This window comes from Neltuma alba, unplaced genomic scaffold (genome assembly GCF_004799145.2).
Source record: "Neltuma alba isolate B1F8T4 unplaced genomic scaffold, ASM479914v2 tig00011237_pilon, whole genome shotgun sequence".
Lineage (NCBI taxonomy): Eukaryota > Viridiplantae > Streptophyta > Magnoliopsida > Fabales > Fabaceae > Neltuma > Neltuma alba.
This window is the reverse complement of record NW_021635956.1, coordinates 31186-50093: the sequence shown is the minus strand read 5'-3', so window position 1 is coordinate 50093 and position 18908 is coordinate 31186. Positions and strand designations below refer to the sequence as shown.

At 37.4% G+C, this 18908-nt stretch overlaps 2 protein-coding genes across 2 annotated transcripts; both read right to left on the bottom strand.

The window, feature by feature from the left end:
- Positions 1-880: 880 nt before the first annotated feature.
- LOC114762599 (guanylate-binding protein 4-like) lies at positions 881-18341 on the bottom strand. The gene is made up of 18 exons (XM_028952107.1): positions 18330-18341; positions 8583-9054; positions 7604-7706; positions 7332-7401; positions 7178-7216; positions 6962-7079; positions 6825-6882; positions 5674-5738; positions 5501-5507; positions 5329-5389; positions 5035-5094; positions 4915-4934; positions 4760-4825; positions 3482-3649; positions 3076-3333; positions 2018-2230; positions 1442-1713; positions 881-1307 (listed from the first exon to the last, which is right to left on the bottom strand). Exons 2-18 carry the CDS (start codon positions 8669-8671, stop codon positions 1166-1168), a joined length of 1809 nt encoding a protein of 602 aa, XP_028807940.1. The 5' UTR covers positions 8672-9054; positions 18330-18341; the 3' UTR covers positions 881-1165.
- Positions 13401-15704, bottom strand: LOC114762602 (uncharacterized). Its single transcript, XM_028952111.1, has 3 exons — positions 14783-15704; positions 14477-14669; positions 13401-14160 (listed from the first exon to the last, which is right to left on the bottom strand). The coding sequence occupies exons 1-3, from the start codon at positions 15191-15193 to the stop codon at positions 13631-13633; spliced, it is 1134 nt and encodes a 377-aa protein (XP_028807944.1). The 5' UTR covers positions 15194-15704; the 3' UTR covers positions 13401-13630.
- Positions 18342-18908: the final 567 nt, after the last annotated feature.

Genomic DNA, 18908 nt, shown 5'->3' with positions numbered 1-18908 from the left:
TTTACGAGTAAGTTAAAAAATAACCCAATTCATCTGTCAAGTTTGATGAATAAAAATAAACACCAACTACGTCTAATTTTTAATATAAGAATTAAATAATTAATTTAAAAAAAATTAATTAAGTTTACAACAAATGTGTATTTACTTTTTTAAACTGATTTTTTTATTGATGTTTAAACTGATTTTTTTAATCATATGTATTAATCATATGTATTGAAACTATTTTTAATAAAAACTCTTTACAATTACTAGAGGTGTTTGATAAAACTTATATATTTTAAAAACAAATAAATTAAACTATCATATTTAAGATCAAATTCAATCATATTTTTATCAAGGATCCAAGGTACTCCTCCGGTCCTAATTATAAGACCCAATTGACTTATTTGAGGAGATTAAGGAAGTAAGTTAAGTTGGTTATTTATAACAAATAAGTGTTGTCATTCCTAAAATATCCTTGCTAATTAAGTATATTGGCTAAAACTATCATTATAGAAGGATTATCTTGGAAAAAATGCATAAATATAAGAGACAAAATGGATTGGGGTCTTATAATTAGGACCAAATAAAAAGTCAAATGGGGTCTTATAATAAAAACCGGAGGAGTAGTATTTAACAGACAAACCCCTCTCAAGGCCAAGAGAATTGGGGACAATTTTCACATACGAATATAGAGACATGAAAATTACTTTAGATCGAAACAAAGGTACAGACTACAGAGGCATGAATATAAAAATTGAAATATACGAAAAATAGCGTTTATATATATATATATATATATATATATCAAGAGTATACTTACTGAATAAATCCTATAAAATGGTGGTAAGTACGCAGGTTCCTCTATTTCGATCAGTTAATTGCCAGAAACTATGAGGGAAATAAAAGAATAAAGAATGAACTCTATTTCGCGCTCTCCTTTTAACTTTGTTCACAAGTCGAGGTGAAGTCATGGGGGCGGCAGAACAGGGCAGGTAATGTCCAATTCACTCTATAATCCAACGTAAATAACTTAAGTAATACACATTTTTGTAAAATCAACAGATTTTATATGGCCACACAAAGCATTCAATTTCGAAAGAGCTTTGTTACAGAAACTGCCACTGTGGTCAATCGCCCCCTGATCATCTTTTTCGCGATCTGCGCCGCAGGCTACCACCTAATATTAGTCTGTTCTTAACCGGTTTGACCCATTTTTATGGCTATTGTATAAAGGCAGAAGCCATCTGGATCCATATTTCCTCTTCCCATAACACCGCCAATAAAGAATTAGTAATGACAGCATTACACAAACCGGTATAGCCCATCTGTTCCAAATTCACAATCAACAAAAACTTTCCATCACAAACGTCCATGAAAATGGATAAAAAATTATGCTCATCTAAGATGCAAAAATGTAGGGAGTATCAGATGCGTGAATATAGAAAAGAGTTCCAAGTACCTGTCAAGATCCAAGATTGGGCTGTAAACAAGAGTTTCCCAAGTCGCAACTATAAAATGCCAAACTGGGTTATAGTAAAGTGATTCTGCTGACCAAAACATCCTTGTATATGTCTCCAGAAATATGAAGAGTAGCCATGCTCCAATTTCAATCAAAATGAACTTGATAATAAAGCGGCCAATAACAACCATGACAAGAGAGAACGCCACCAACCAATTGAAAAGCCTGTGGTTGTATTCCTTAATAAATAGAGCCCGAGATTTCTTTAACATCTGTGTATTCATTTGTTAAATCAAGAGGTGTTAAGCATTTAAACGAGTAGAAAATCGGCAAAAAGAAAAAAAATTACGACCTGAAATATTTGTTCATTTTATAGTCATTTGAAAAAATATATATATTTCGGCATGAATTATTCCACCAGTTACCACATAAAAGGTCATTTCCCAGTGCATAGAGAACACTCACTTCCATTAGGATGAATAGAAACTGAAATATTATTTCTTTTCAACGTTCTAAAGCTCCAAGAATTTAAATGTAGCAGAGTAAAAAAGTAAAATAGAAGTTATAGTAACCGACCTTCATCATGCGTTCCTCATAGTTTGTTTTTGACGGCCCAATGCACTCATGCTCAAAACTTTGGTTGCACTGCAGGAAACCTGCATTAAATTTTGCCATGGTAGGAAGCCTGAGAACCTGAAGCTGATCCATTTTGTCCTCACATCTGGTGTACAATGCCTCGCAGAGCTTTGAAGATCGATATTCATTTTGCATAACAAAATTGTTCAACACCTGCATGATAACCAAAGTGGATATAAACCAAAAAATTGTCATACTCAAATTCCCAGTTAGTAGAGAGCAGAGAACCGAAGAGCACCATTTCAATGCTGCTGCTTGATACAATGATCCTGATTGCAGTTCAAAGATATTTGCTGCTATTTTTTTTTTTTTGGTGAAAAATGAGATATTTACTGCTTAAATATTCACCCAAACGAAAATCATAAATTAATCACAAACACAATTGGATGCTGTGAAGCTCTAGAGGCCTCTAACACTCATGTTAGTTTTCTCTAGCTGAGTGTACTCGCTATATCAAGGCTGAATCAGCTACATGCAAAGTCGTAGACAAATCCAACATGGAATGAATGATAAATCAAACAACTAACCCCAAAAAAAAAATATTTATTATAATTATAAAAAAAAAATGCAAATGTTATCTTTTAATTGTATCAATTGTAAATATCCTTTTTAATTTTGAAATTACAAAAACCCTCTTGAATTATTACTCTCCAGGATTTAAATCTTTCAAACTTTTTTAACTGTTGCATAGCACTTTTTTTTTCATCTGCAACTCAAGTTCCACAATTTAAACACATTCAATCTAAAGACCTGGTGGTTAGCCCTCCTGTTCCTAATTTCTCTTCCCACAATCTTGATATAAATGTCGCTCCCAATTCAGAAGCGTGGTATGGGCTATAGGACCAAGGATTTGAGAAGGAAAGCTCACTGGGGCCATAACCCAAAACAAAAATTGATAAAAGATACTTTCTGCTAGCTTTTGCTTCTTAAGTTACTAATTCTCCTTCAGCAGATTATTTTTACGATATTTCAATCCACTACAAAACTGTGAACAGTACCTTCTGAATTTCTTCATCCAGTTGCTCAACTGATTTCTTAGCATGGTGACGTCCAAAATGTTGCTCATCAAAGGCCCGCATTGCTTCCCCTCTAGACTTTTCATGAGCCTCCTGCAATGATTCCTCTGGAAGTGGAAAATGCAATTTTGCCATCCTTTCACTGTATAGCTTTAGACACCTCTCAAGAATACCCTTGTTGAAAACCTCCACAAGGGAACCTGTTGAAGGAATCTCTCCTTTGTTCAAGGCTTCGAGAATCTAAAAAATTGAAATGTGAAAATAAAAATCAAGGTTTAATGAAGATGTACAGAATGAAGCTTCAAGTTCTTACTCTAAGGAGCACATTATTGTCACAACTCATAGCTTTACTCTATATAAAAATAACTAAATATTTAAATCCCCATACCTGCTCCAGAAAGGAAACGAACTGCTTCCCATTCAGTGATTTTCCCTGTACAATCTTGGGGCGAATGATGCTAGCAACAAGCTCTTTCAGTTGCTCCCTTTTCTTAACATATGTTGGATCAAGTTCACCATCCTTCAAGTCACAAAGTTTTGTTCGCTGAAGATGTGGCTGTTTTGACATCCAACATATAAGTAAGTGCACAGGGAGGTGGAACTAGATGAAAAGAAAGCTTAGATAGGTGCTACTTGAAATAACACTTGAATTCATGCGTCAGGAAATTACTTTCAACGCTAAGATCACATTCTTCACAATAACCAAAAATTAAAAAAAAAAAAAAGATGAAAGGCCGTGGTCTTTCCCAACAAGTGTGAGACAAAGGAAAAGGAAAGCGTGTTGTTCATTATCCATAGACCAACAAGCGTGAGAAAACAGAGAGATTGATCAATCGTAATTTTCCATTTTTCATGTCTTGGACGTCATGTCTTGTGTAGTGACAAAACTAGCCTAGACACCATAGCAAGTGCCATAAGAGTTAAATTTGCACAGAAATAGAAGAAAACAATTTAACAAGCCAAGGACAGATAACTTATGAGAACTTCAGTCCAATATGTTTGGCATATGTAGGAGTCTGGACTATGGGTTGGCTTGGAGGGAAAAATGCGCACTCTGATGGAGAAGCCAACAAGACCGACCCCTTTCATTTTGATAGGACCGACCTATTTAAAAATAACTATAAGAGGCGACAGAGGCAGAAGCAAGCAAAAGGCAACAGTCCCTTCTAAGCAACCAGGGAGTTGACTTCTATTTCCTACCTTTTTGGAGAAAGTAGCATACTCTAATGTCTTTTAGGTCTGTGTACTAGGTTATTGTATTTTGGGAGAATGTGCGGTTTACTTTGAATATATTAGCCGTTATAGCCTGAGGGGGGGGACATTTTTGCATGAGAGAATAGTGAGGAGAGAGCTGACCTCTCGAATGTCAGGTCCAATGTATGAGCTGTGAGTGTGTGAACTATTTTGTAACTTCCTATCTCACACTGAGTACGAAGATTGTTATCGATTAATCATATTTGAGCATTATTCCACGGTTAGGGACCATTTTACTGTTTTATTAGCTGTATATCACTGTTTCTGCTCTCGGTTCCTATCACATTTCAACTCAAATACAAAACAAATATGCTTACATCAAAAACTCCATATGTTACACTAAAAGAACTTGAAATGGGGTTGAACAGGGTAAATAATGAAAGAGGTTAGTAAAAGAAGGGCTGGCACATACCTGTGGTAAGCTAAAGGCAGTACTGTTGTCTCCCATGATAGCCAATGAATCCCGGATTTGGTTAACCTGATGAAGTGAACCTCTATTGTTAACATTCACTTTAAGACTTGTAAGACTGAATTATATCAGAAATTAGGTTTCCCAAGTGGCAATACCATATCAATATTTTTGTCCCCTGCAATTTAAGAATAGAAGGGACTACCATTAGACCATTTTTTTAATATGGAAAATCAGATCATAAACATAATTCAGTTTGGTTCTAGCTGTGCACTAACCATCAGTATTGGGAACTCGTCTAAGAGCTTCATTCACTAATTCCTGCACCGATTTACCTTCTGCAGATAATTTGACAAATATCAGTATCAAATCAAGTGCCCGTGATGAGCAGTGGTAACTGCCAGAGATGCAGTACCTCAATATACCAACCTCCCATATTTGTTGTCAGTGATCAATACGATTTTACAAGGATTTTCAGATAGAAGATTCAAAGAAAGAAAGAAAAAAGGGGACAAAAACAATGGCACAAAACTTGCTAGTATATGATCACAAGACAGAACTTGTCGACTTACGTAGAAAATCACGTTGAATAAGCCACAAGAGCTTGGCAGGTTCAAATGCAACATCTTGGCCCTATAAAATTTCCAGTCAATCAAAGATTACATCAACAAGCAAAAAAAATTCATTACAAATTTTATTGGCGGAAGAATAAATCAAAATAAAAGTATTGAGGTCATGCTATACCTTCACTCTGTTCAACCCATAAACATTGCGCATTTGAACATGAAAAGGTTACAAATCAAACAAACAAGTTAGTAAATGCAATAATACAAAGGGATGAGGAAAACTATTTAAAAAAGTAATAATAATAATAAACTATGAAACCAACAAACACACAAGTTTCACGAGAAGCAAACCTCCCATAAAATTCTTCAGCAAGCTCAACCGCAAAAGACAATCGAGAGATGTCAGCTTCACGTATCTGAAAAATGATTTAAAATAAGATATCTGCTTATTATCAGCTAGAAGATCCTATAGCATCCACCGAGCAATTGAAAGTTAAGACCCCAAACCAGGAAATTCACCCATGCACTTAAGTTTCCTGTAAGAGAAAAGATTTGTGCTCGCTAGTTCAAAGACAAAAGGTATTCCCACAATTGTCTCAGTTTTTTAGCAATTTTCAGATACAACATAGGAGAGGTCTTTCCTCCACAACAGAGCATCATTATTTGTCGGACTGAGGTTCCTGTAAATCCTTGCAGATTCCGCTTAGACACCAACACCCCATCAATCAAGAATTTTTGCTCATTGAAAATAAGTTATCATATGAGGATTAGAGATAAAGTAACTCTATTCTCTTACAGCAAAGCATATTTCAATCGATTTTTAGACCAGATCCCCAAATCCCTTCTCCACACTCCACACCTTCCAATACATACCTATGCTGTCAGTTCATGCAGCAAATATGATGTCTCGCTTCTTTTAAACCATAACTAAAACTAAATGATATACAGAACATGACCATTCCATTATACAATTTGTAATGCTGCAAGTTAGTCAAAAACACAACAACAAAAAGGCAGAATGACATAGTAAATTCCATGGAAAAGTCTAAAGAAGCAAAATAAACACAAAAATTAAGGGCCCTTCAAGTCTGGGAAAGAACGAGGCTAACTTTTTGTTGAAAGAGCAAGAAAGGATAATACAGCTGACAGAAATCGAAACATCATTAATTAAATTTTTCCAAACAAAATAAATCAAGTAACTAGTTCCCTAATAATTAAAAATAACATGAACTGCCTGACTCCTCATGAAACAATAATATGTGGGCTGAATTCCTGTTTGATTAAGACTTCTGATAAAAATATGGGCCACCAGTCCTACATCAGATAATACCTAAAAAAGGCACTTAGAGGCTTAGAGCCCAACAAGTTTATGCTCTACAAGCTTTTTCTAACTTGTTAATTCTCAGAGTACAAAAGAGTTGTTCATATGTCCATCAAACAAGATAAACAAGAGTACTGAACATAAATTTTCACTAAAAGAGAGGCTGGCAAGTGGAACTTACTGTCTCAGGCAGATTATAGATAAGCACAGAACTTAAGACAGTTGCTAGAGCAAATATCCTGCAAGAGAAAAGATCAACTTAAAAATAGTAATGACTATTAACGCATACAAAGAACTACATGGCCTGTCTGCAAATACCTATCATCATATACGTTTGACTTCCCAATGCTTTCGAATCCTTCTGTATCAAGGTAAAAGACAGAAGTCCTTACCCCGTCAATATCCAATTCTATAGGGGTTCCCCAAACCCAAATTCCTGTATGATAGAAGCCAAAAGAGGAAAAAAGATATATTACAATTAATATCTAAATCTATTAAGGCATTATTATGAGGAATAGGTCAATTTCCACCCACCTTTTGTCTTGGTGTCACGCATGTGTCCAACACCAAATCCTACCAACATACCACTTAAATCAAAATACAGAAAGCCATCAAATCTTCCAAAGAAAAAAAAATCCACAAAATGCTAAAATTGAAGGTAAACTACAAGCAGCTATAAAAGATGGACCTTCATAACAAGAAAGAGAGAGAAGTTGATTGAGAAGAAAAGATTTTCCAGAGCGATATGGCCCAATCACCTGATACACAAAGATTCCCCGAGCATGAAAATAGAATAAGGGGCAAAAATACACACGCACTCACTCTGATGCTTAACTTCAAATAGTAAAAACTACGATGAACCAATACAGAAACACTTATCTCCAAACTCTTATAATATACAGATGTTCTAGTAAAAGAGAAAAAAATGAAACCCAATGTTAAAGTAGCATTCAAACTTACACCCACAGCTGCGATTGGGTTTGTTATTCTCTCAATAACTTCCAACCCTTCTCTTGAAAGACGAAGTTTTGTATGACCAGGATCAGGTTCCACTATAGGAAAGCTGGGCACAGGAAAGGGGAAATCAGAAATAAGGGACGCTTAAAGCAGAGCATGAAAAGGGAAAAGAAGCCAGTTACACTGAATCTAACAGGAATTTAGTGGCAAGAAACTCAGGAGTAAGATGTAAGCCAGCAATGTGACATTCACGGGAAGTTAAAAAAGTTTGATCGGTGAAGTTGATTAAAACAATTCAATTATTATAAACCAATCCACCATAATGGGACTTGAAAATGGGGTATCCAAGTTCATGTATCACTCAACCATTATAATAATGTCCTCGGGAAGCAAGGGTTACACTCATCTGCAGTTGTATAAATTACAAGCTACCTCCAGACTTTGGCAACCATCACTGACACCATCAGGTCAAAATTAGGCCCAAGTGGATTGTGTTTATAGTGTTACTTTTGAAGAATACAATCACTAAAGCAAAACAACAGAAATATTCAAACTATTGACCAACTTCCCCCTCTGGTTGGCATCAAGGAAACCGCAATAATGCTTCTGGAGTAGGCATGACTTCCCTTTTTCCGAAGGTAAAGATTGACTTTGCCAAAGGTATTGTCATAACACGGCTTAGAACATTTTTATCATCGTTTCTTCTATGTTATTCACATAAATTCAACCTTTCACCTCCTAGGAAGTAAAGCCAAAACGTTTAAGACCATTTTGTTTTTTGTATCTCATAGAATAACAGTTCACTTCCCATCACCCCAATAAGGAAAACGAAAACGACAAACCAGAATCTAGCATTTTAAAATTTTTAACTTTTTTCAAGTACGAGAACCAATATCAAATCTTGTGAACTTTAATAGTCACTGGCGACCAGATCTCGGAATTAAGCAAACTTTATAAAAGAAAACAGAGGTCAATCACTTACGCTTGATGAAAATTCTCAATCGAGAAAGACCAGGAAGCGAAGAGGCAGAGAAGCAACAAAACAACCAGGAACCTAGCAGGAGTGTCCATGGCAGAAATGCTAAGACCCGCTATCTGCCAAACGCCGAAGAACTAAGAAGGCAAAAGGAATGGAAGTGCAGAGGCGAAGCAATCATAGGGAGATTAATGTAGCGAGTGCTGAAAGCAACCGTAAGATAAATGCGATCTGAAGGAAATCCTCGAGAGGGGTGTACGTTAAGAATCATGCACCCACATGGAATGAAGGAGAGGGAGAAACTGAAATACGTGGAATTGAGTCTGGCTATGAGGCGGGGAGGATTTTCTGACTGCTTCAGGTGTTGAACATTTGTTCGGAAAGCCAAATGGTCCGAGAGGCCTTGACACGGCTAGTTTTCCTGGGTAGCTTCTCTTGCGAAACTGAACAGAGTAGAATAGCCAACAGGGGAATGGATCTCAATTCTGGTTCAAGGGAAACGAGATTGAAAACGGGCCTGTCCGGTTTTCAGCAAATTATGGATGATCATTCCAAATAATAAAATATTAGATTCATAATAATTGCAAACGAATTAAATTATTATTTGAAGATTTTGAATTAACTTGTTATTCGACACAACTTTAATTACCATATGTGTTGTGCTTGATTATTAATTTTACATTTTTAATTCGTTTTATTAAATAAAAATATTTAATTAATGATGATGCTCTCGGAGTTTCTAAAAAGAAAAAGTCCAGTATTTAATTAAACAACTCAAAATATAAGCTGCATCACGAAAAATGGCCCGTTTTTCCATCAGAATTTAATGCCCCGGGATGGCACCATCACCACGCCAATGTTCTGCAATCTTGACTTGTTGACTTGGACGCAAACTTGTGGGATTGGACATCGATATACCAATTCGATCGGTCGAGGCGACCAAAATAGCAAAAACAAAATACGTATAATCAGGTCCACTGGGAAAGGAATCCCCGTGTCCTGGATTTCATGGTGTTTTAGCTATTCGATAAGCTTTTCTGTTAGAATTTATTATCGTTTGATTGACTGATAACATATGATTGACATTACTATGAGTTTGCAGTTTCTAGAATTAATATTATTTCAATCTCAATTTTGATAATGTTGTTCCTCTAATTTAACATTTAACAAATTCTGAGACAATTGTGGGCATATAGACCCAATGATTAATTATTATTCATTTCGTCTATTTCGGACCGAATACAGTTATTTTTTAGGGCAAAAATTTGAAGCCCATAAACACAGGACTCCAGTTGTCAAAAAGCAAAAATCAAAGAGCAACAAACACTCAACTTAAGGCCCACGAGCACGTGCATGTTACTGGGCCTCATCTTTCTACTAACCCCTTACTTGAAGAATAAAATAAACAAAAACACACACTCCATATCCTTCTCCAGACTTGGATACGAACAGACGGCCCACGAAGAGCCACAAACGAACAGCCCATTCTCCGTTTAAATAGACCGCTTCTTCAAACGGAAGGCCCGTCTTTACGTCAAACCGAACCCGGAGTCCTTTAACGCCCCGTTTCCGAGGGAGAAGGTAAAACAAGACATGCACCCCAATAATGTCCCCGAAAAAATAAATTAATTAAAATTTTCCACAACTAAGTTCATTTCTTTAAAAATCATGATGACACTTTCGTTAGGAAAATTAGTATAATGTTACCTCCGGTCCTTAATACTGTATTGTTGTGGGAACTTATGCAAAGCAGTGAAAAATAATATTGAAATTTTAAGCTCGTGCGGGTTCAAGGGGGAGGAAAGAGGAATAGAATGGTGCTGCGACATAGGGAAAGGCGAATGAGGTAAAGAAGGAAGAGGGACATAGACAGAAATTAAATAAAGGGAAGGAAAGGCACTCAAACGTGAATGGGTGGATGAATGGTGTCCAAGTGTGTATTTACAGCATTCGAATCTGAACCACTCGACACATCGTCGGCTTCTTTTGCACCGACACAGCATACAAAACTCGTAATTGCAAAATTTGAATCCCCACGCACACTCTTCGCATTTAGCATTTCAAAATGGTAAAAAAAAAAACCCTCGACTCTCACACCAGATGGAATCCTTCCCTTTATTTCATTTCCTCTTTCTCTCTTCTTCCTTATTTTGCTTTTTGACCGCAACGATCGAGAATGGTCCCTCCCTATTTCTGTGGTCCACAATGCGAACGGTATAAAGAGTTGTATGCCTTGCCTCAGTACAGGACAGTTCAGATATAATCATGATGCAGTCATCTATTTGTTTAGCTACACTGTGCTTCCCTGCTCACCATATATATGTATGCATGACCTTATCTTAACGTTCTTTCCACACATGATTATCCGTGACATTGACAAGTAATTGGTTCTTTGTGGGTTCTAGAGATCCGGACAGGAGTTTTTGAAATTTTGGGTATGCCCATGCATGTGGGCAATACAATTGTTTTTGGTCCTTTCTGGGAAGAGGACAAGAAAAGGAAGAACTCGCTAGCATTAATCAGAAGAGATGTGGTGAGTAAGCAGGTGACGAAGGGAGATGGATTGTACTAAAGTCCAGAGCTTAAAAGACAAGATTATTGACTCGGGCAGAAGCTGCTTATGGGTAGCGCCCTGGCCTTTCCGAAAAGGCGAAGATACGTGCCTGCCTCGCCTTGCTTTCAACAAGCTGCAACTTCGAATTAATTACGGACCTTGGACTTCTTCTGGCTGAGAGATAAAGAAAATCTGACAACCTTTCCGACACCATTTCGAAATACTATGTGACGCCAAATCTAGCCACAAATCCTTCCCCCGCAACTTTCTTTTTTCTGTATATAATAACTTTAGCCTTCAGTTTCGTGAAACATGTGACGATAATAAATTAAAGATTGTTTAGACAGCTATTTTCCTTTACCAAGATCCATGTTTAGCTATGTTCCGTGAAAGTTTTCGTACACAGCGGCAAGTATGAATCAGCGTAAAAGGAATAATAGTGCCATTTGGTTCCCGTTTGCCATTTTTCCAAACTAAATGAAGGAAACTCGATCATTTCAAATGGTTGAATTTGAATTTGCATGGGGCTGGAGAAAAACACTTTGAAGACGATAATGAATCGTTTAAATTTGCAAAAGAAGCGGCAGCATTGGCAAGGCAAGACGACGCGGAGGTTGAAAACTAACTAAAAAGAACGGTGAGTTGGGTTAGATATTATGGGGTAAGTAGGTGAGACGTTGATTCCGAGAGGTAAAATAACTGCATCTTTCCTACGCTATTGAAGCTGAAGTCACGCCCCAACAAACTTTCCTTTTCTACTTTCGATTCTCTTACAGTGACAACCGTCCTTTAACGTTGTTAACGGTCACACGGGTAGCTACTGATGGATAGCGCCAGGTGAGAACCAGATCAGCTAAGGCATCGCTCTGAATTCTTCTAATTAATTATAAATTATATTAATCTGGTATTTTGTATTCCGGAGTATATTGATGCCGATGGAAAAAAAGTCAAGTGGCATGAAGTAGTTACAACAATTTTTTTAAAAAAAAAGTACCCAAAATCATAAAATGTCTCGCGTGCCCGTGGTGCAAGGAGGATGATGCTTCCTCTCCTTTGTTTGGGTCTGCGGGGTGGGATGCTTCGATGCAATAGTATACTGATGTTAGGTTTTAAAAAAAAAATACTGGTATACTGATGCACTGTGGTTAACTGTGGTGAACATTTAATCCAAAAATACTTGTAAACTTGTTTTATATAAATTGAGATAAAAGTTCTCTCGTATATCTATCTCAGTTAGTATGAGGTCTCCCAAACTGTAGTTAACTGTAGTTAATATTTAATCTAAAATAATATTTTAAAATATTTAGAAACACATTTCATATACATCAGATAAAATTCTTCTTACGTCATGTAACCGATCCCTGCCAAACTGGAGGAAACGGAAAAGCAATGCACAGTTTCCGAGGCTCTATGTGGCGACTGGGGCTGGTACGAGGCCAGCAGCCTAGCACACGACAAAAGCACCGTTGCATGATCCGCAAACACCAAACGGCTCTCTGCCCTTCGCATTTTGTTGACCCGCCTTGTTTTCCTTGGGTTGCAAGTGCAATGAAAAGATGACCAAGGTGAATTAAAAAAAAAAGACGACTAAGGATTTTAAAAATACGGTTCAAATAAAGTATATAAATTAAATTATATGGAGTTTGAGAGGCCAATGTGATTACAATATTCATTTTATGTTTTATATTAACTGTCTTTAAAATTTTTGAAAATTAATATGGTACATTCATTCAGTTTTGAAAAATAAATGAGGAAAAATGGAAAATAAAGAGAATACTACAAAGAAAAAAAATTTAAAAAGAAAGAAAGAAAAATTACTATTTGTTATTAAAAAATTTATTAATATTCTCTCTCTCAAATTTTCTTCACTCTACTCTAGTCAGAGTAAAGTGAACGGAATGATTCTCGATTGTCTTGAGCGCAGCTCTGTCTTTGGAGTTAGTGGGTAGGTCGCTTTCAAGCATCTGTTGCTCGTCTTCCATGTTAGCAAACGGGTTCATTTCCACTCCATTTGCATTGCGCAGGCGCGTAGCAATATGTTGAAACTGGAGAAGGGGGACGCAAGTTTCCGCCAGCAGCACGACTTCTCATTCTCTTGCAGAAAAAAGTTTATTTGAAAAAGAATACTTTAAAAACTTTTCAAGTAAATTAATGTCGCTTCCATGGAGCTTTGTATTTTGTTACAATATGAGAAACAAGATAATTTAAATTTAGAAAGACCAATTAGACATCGGGAAGGTTCACCAAAAGAGCAAGTGCAGCTCAGTATCAAACGCTAAATATCAAATTCTCATTTCGATAACCAACTTTATTCATTCATATCTATTATATCAGTGATAATTCCATCCCTTGCATTAAAAATAGAAGGGAGACTCAGGACTGTGGCTTCCCGGGGAAAAAAAGGGAAAGTGAAAACACAGGCGAACATAGTTAATAGAAGCTGCTACAGCCTCCAGTTACAAGATTGTATAACTCCTGATTAGTAAGAAAGGACAAAATTTTATGGGCGTTCATCCAAGACAGCTGATAATCCAGTCACGACCTTGAACCCAGAAATCTTGGGCTTGAGGTGTATCACATCAGGTGGCTTCCATTCCATCACCTCCTTCCCCTTCTCATCCTGCCCGGAAGAACCCTTAGAAAAAACCAACGCCGATCCATCCGACTTCCCACCGGCAGAATTTCCCATCAAAGCCTCCTGTTTCTCCCGCGTCTCCCCGATTTCCTGCAAGCAAAGCACCGGCGGAGTAACTCGAGTGTGAGGGGAGAGCCACTTTGCTTTCACGTATTCGGCCTTCCTCCACGGCGGAATGTGCATGCCTGTCTTCTTCAAACTCTGCTTCGCTGCGTCCGATACAATAGCTATAATGCTCTGCAACCGATCCGACTTGCCGACGAATATGTACGGAAGGGTTTGGAGAATCGCCTTATAAGACTTGGTTGATCGAGCAATTTCGAATTCTGATCTGAAGTCGATGTCTATTATCACTCGTTCGTTTTCGATGATCACATCTATGTACTCATATTCCCCTGTAAAAGATTGTCCACATTAAAAATATCAATCAGACTGTAACCAACACACACACATATATATCAATCAGACGCATGCATGAATCTTTATCTTAGTTTGAACGAAATCCCTGGCATGCATACACATACTGAAAAGTTGAAACAACGATGTTCTGAGAGAAAGATTCTGTTCCTAGCCAGGCCGAGTAATCTTTTTTTTGGATCCGTTTTTCCAGGTTGTTTAGCACCCTTTGTTTGCTCATGTATATATTAACAGAAACCAAACAGAGCTCAGCGACATTTTTCCGATGTAAAATAGAATAAAAAGAGAGATTACCTGCGAGATGAAGGGGTGACTTTTCCCATCGAGATTTGCATATCGAGGCGTCGTATCCCAGGGCCAACAACTCGTCAGTAACAATCTTTCGGCAGAGGCCATCTCTCCGCTTGCAGATCTTATTCTTCTCAACGATCTTCGCAGTGTCTGCCAACAAATTCCTTTCGCAAACACTTGCACAGGCCACCAAACCCTGAGCAGTGTAAGATAAAGTGTTAGAAAAACGCTATTCAACTGCAAAAACCACCAAATAGCTCGTTTATTTCAAAGACAGGAAATAACTAAATCTGATTAAAACGCTCAAACCTTAAGGACACCAGACGCTTCGCCATTGGAAGAATACTTAGAGTCACCGAACGCGTCCCCGTCGTCGTCAGGGCAATCTTCACAGTTTCCGTTGAAGCAGTTGCAGCGGTTACGTACACACCTGACGGAAGTGGAGTGCTTCTCCTGATTATCCTCGATAAAATTCTGCACCATTTTCGCAAGGCACAAGGAATTCGGTTCGAAATCACTGGAGGCATTGAATCCGTCTTTGCCAAAATGCGGCTCATCTCCGGCAATTTTATCAGCCGCCGAATTCTTCAGAACGCCCGGGAACTGGCGCTCAAAAAGTCGTTTAAGGCGTGACTTCACAACCGGCTTGACTTGATCAAGCCCAGGTCCCTCCGCAGGGATGCTAGAATCGATTGGCTGAACTTTAGTATGGAAGGGCATGACTCCAGATCAGGGCTCCTCAATTCGCCTTTACCATATCCGAAGCCCGGGCTTACGTTTGAATCGGTAATTGAAAGAAAAAACCTTCTCGCGTCTCCGCCTCTAATTTCCCATTCGATGACAAAATATCAAGTAGTTAACCGAGAACCAAAAAATTATGGAAGAGAGAAAGGAAGAAATAATCAAAAGCAAGTGTCTCTGATTTTCTGCTACTGATATAGTTATACTGCCATAATGATCCTCAGGTTTACGACAAAAAGCATGGAATGACTTGAAAACTCTGCTAAGCAAGTACAGTCGCTTTTGCTTAAGCTTTCTCTCAGTTACGGCTAAAGTTCCGAAATAAGCGCCGGCACGATAAAATTAGGTGGATCCTCGGGAAATCCAAAGCATCAGCAATCGCCGGGGCCTCCATTCCAGCCGTCGCATCAGTCGAAATTTCCGGCGAGAAGGGAAGCCAGAATAAGAGCCTAGATTTTGCGCTGTTTATGGCGATGGCTTCTTCCAGAGGGAGGATAAGGAGCAGATTAGAAGGCAGAGGCGACATTTTAAAGGCGAGCAAGGGAAGGGGAAATGGGATGACAGGGACGAAACTGCCACCTGTGAACCTACGTGGCAAGCAGTAAGAAAAACTGGTGTGGGGATGCAGGGTTGCTAGGCCACGTTATGGGATCGTTAACGTTGGGGAAATTAAATACCGAAAATGCCATCGCATAATGCGAAGGATCAGAAGAGAGCACCCCTCGTGATGCGAGCGCATTGGAAAGAGAAGCCCATGGTGATGGCATGGCATGGGGAGGGCCCAGGGGGAAAAACCCACTCCTCGGGATGACAGTGTTACAGTGTAGCGCGTGACTCTTCGTTCACGAAAATGCCCCCAGTTTTCTGAATGAGTATCTTCAACGGGGGCCAGCATATCATATGGGTCAAGGAGAAAGTAAGCATGAGGGCAGTACAGTAATATACAAGTTATGCGAACTCCCAGGTATTCCGCATTTTGTAAATTGCTTGGGCGTGAGCAACCGAAACTGAAAACGGTGGTTGTACTTTTATCTATTTTTTATTATGCTTGTAACACTTATGTGAGTTTGTTTATTGTTTTGTTTTTTTTTTAATAAAAAAAATCTCTTTCTTTTGGAATTTACCGGGGTCGAAGCATTTAAATTCCTAACTTTATAGGTTATAAGTTTATTTTTTATCAACTGTATTATTGGTTAAAAAAATTTCTTTCTATTTATTACCTTATCAGCACTGATGGTGTTGGCACTGTATTAATTGAAACTGGTGCAATGTTTAATTTTAATTGTTAGCAGTTTTTTTAATCCCAAGAGATGTTAGCGCTTACTACTACTGGTTAATATAAAGGTTAATTAAAAATTTAATTTAGTCTTATATATAAAATCTTAACTTATTCTATTTTTAATATTTATTTATTTTACCCATTTGTAATTTCTATAACGATTGCACATATGATTGATAAGATATTTTAAAAAATATGAAATTTATTTATTAGAAATAATTAATTTAACTAATTTTTTTAATATTTTAAAAATTAATTATTTAAATCTTATATTAAATATCCTGACATAATTCCAATTTAGCAGATGGGTCGTGGTTCTCTATTATCCTTTTTTTATGTGATCTCTATTTTCTTTATCTTCACCTGTTTTATATTTTTCATTAAAAACATAAAGATGATTCTAAATATAAAACTCTAATCCACTTTGTTTCATATTTATTTATTTATTTTAAGACATTCCTATATATAATAGTAGTTCTAACAGATCTACTTGATTAGAAAGATATTTTAAGAAAGATAATATTTATTTATTATAAATAACTAACTTTTTAATCTATTCAAATTAGTTAATTAGTTTTACATTCAATACTTGAGATAGCATGCATATATTCTCACTACTTTCTAGGCGTTGGTTAAACCTTCTTACAAAACATTAGTTAAACATGTGTTTGGAAATTAAAAGTGATATATCAGTTACCTATTTTAACTTTATCAAAAATATGATTGGAAGATTTTTTTTTAATATATCCTGTATTTAAATTCTCTCTTATTCTTCATTCAAAAAACTATCATTAATTACTATGTGAATTTTTTTATATTTTGAATCAAAATTTTCATTTTGTATCTGTGTTATGGAAAGTAAGCATCTCTTGCGAATTGCCTATGGCCAAAGTAAACGAAACTGAAACGATGGTTTGTGTAGGTGATATGCCTCCATTGCCCTCGGAAAGATGCTGTTTTCTTCCCGTGGAAGCGGCGTAAGGACTGAGGGTGAGCAGTTGTTGTAATTTAAAAAATAATAAAGATTAATTAAAAATAATAAACATGTGAAAAGTAATTAAAAATAATAAACATGTGAAAAGTAAATATGATCTGCTTAAAGAAACAGGTCACGAAAATCTCCTCCCTAAACAGAAGCCAGATCCAGTGATTCCTGTCATCCAACAATCCATCCCGTGTATAGCAATGATGGATCCGTATGAGCAGGATTTTCCTCCTCTTGAAAGAAGAACCAACAGAGAAACAAAGGTTACAGCAAGACCTTTCTCTGTTCCAACAGAAATCTCTCCTACTGGTGAAGCTAGACCAGTCTCAGCAGCAGAAGAAGTTCTTAACTGGCAGACCCAGAATGCGATCGGCCAGAATAGAACTCTGACAAAGATTGATTCAAAGCTTGACTTGCTGACTCTCAGAACTGATACTCTGACGAGCAGGCTTGACCAAGTCTCTGATCAAGTCAAACAGCTTTATATGACTCTAACTTCTCAGGCTTATCAACTGGATGCAGATCTGAAGAATTTATCGAAAAGGGATACATTGGACCAGAGTTTACCAGGAAAGAGCAAGAACTGTCACAAATCCGAAAGGATTTACAAAGAATCGAGTCAGATATAGCTAAAGATCATTCACAAACCATCTATGACCCTTATCCATCTTACCCCTCTAGTTTTCAACTCCCCACATATCCAGCATCACCTCCTTCTTATCCCAGAGAATCTGATTACAGCAAGGTTTTCAAAATGTCTTATCCTATTTTAAGACAATTGAGAAAACCCCGACAACCAACTCTTTCACCCATCCAACCAAACCCTCCTCCCAAACCTCCAGTACGACCACCTCATTTCCCTTCATCTGAAAGACTTTTCTACCCATCATCCTCATATACTAAACCTATTGAACCAACACCGTCCTCTCAAGGAGTTGTGATAAGAACTCCACCATCATCTCCACCAAAACAAACTCCTCCTCCAGACAGAGAAAAAAGAAAAGAAGTTGCAGATCCAAACAAAACCATAGCCACTTTCCAAACTGTGGATAAAGATCAGTCATCAACAGATGGAACCTCTGAACCTGAATCTGATTCCTCTATTGAGTACAGTTCTAACTCTGATCCGGAGATATATCATGCTGATATCTCTAAAGTAGCAATGGTCCAGCCAGATCCCACAGTTGAAGATCCTATTGATGAAGACCCATCTGTTCCTCAAACACCTGAGCCAAGAAGAACAGACTATAAACCTACTACAGGTCCATGGTTCACTTTTGATGATCTCCCTCCAGAAAAATGGAGAGACAGACTCCATGAGTTCGGAGCATGGATTGACCTGCAGCTTGCCAGGCATGATGCAACTCTTGAGGAAGTTCTTACAGAATTTCTCTCAAGACTAACAGGAACATTAAGAGAATGGTATCAAA

What these genes read in the sequence shown, in the direction of transcription:
- LOC114762599 (XM_028952107.1), bottom strand. Translation starts at nt 8,671, where the DNA reads ATGGACACTCCTGCTAGGTTCCTGGTTGTTTTGTTGCTTCTCTGCCTC. An exon ending in CTCTCTTTCTTGTTATGAAG is followed by an intron (nt 7,217 to 7,331) that starts GTCCATCTTTTA and finishes GTATGTTGGTAG; the next exon opens with GATTTGGTGTTGGACACATG. An exon ending in GGGACAAAAATATTGATATG is followed by an intron (nt 4,826 to 4,914) that starts GTATTGCCACTT and finishes TCACTTCATCAG; the next exon opens with GTTAACCAAATCCGGGATTC.
- LOC114762602 (XM_028952111.1), bottom strand. Translation starts at nt 15,193, where the DNA reads ATGCCCTTCCATACTAAAGTTCAGCCAATCGATTCTAGCATCCCTGCG. An exon ending in AAGCGTCTGGTGTCCTTAAG is followed by an intron (nt 14,670 to 14,782) that starts GTTTGAGCGTTT and finishes TACACTGCTCAG; the next exon opens with GGTTTGGTGGCCTGTGCAAG. An exon ending in GTCACCCCTTCATCTCGCAG is followed by an intron (nt 14,161 to 14,476) that starts GTAATCTCTCTT and finishes AATCTTTTACAG; the next exon opens with GGGAATATGAGTACATAGAT.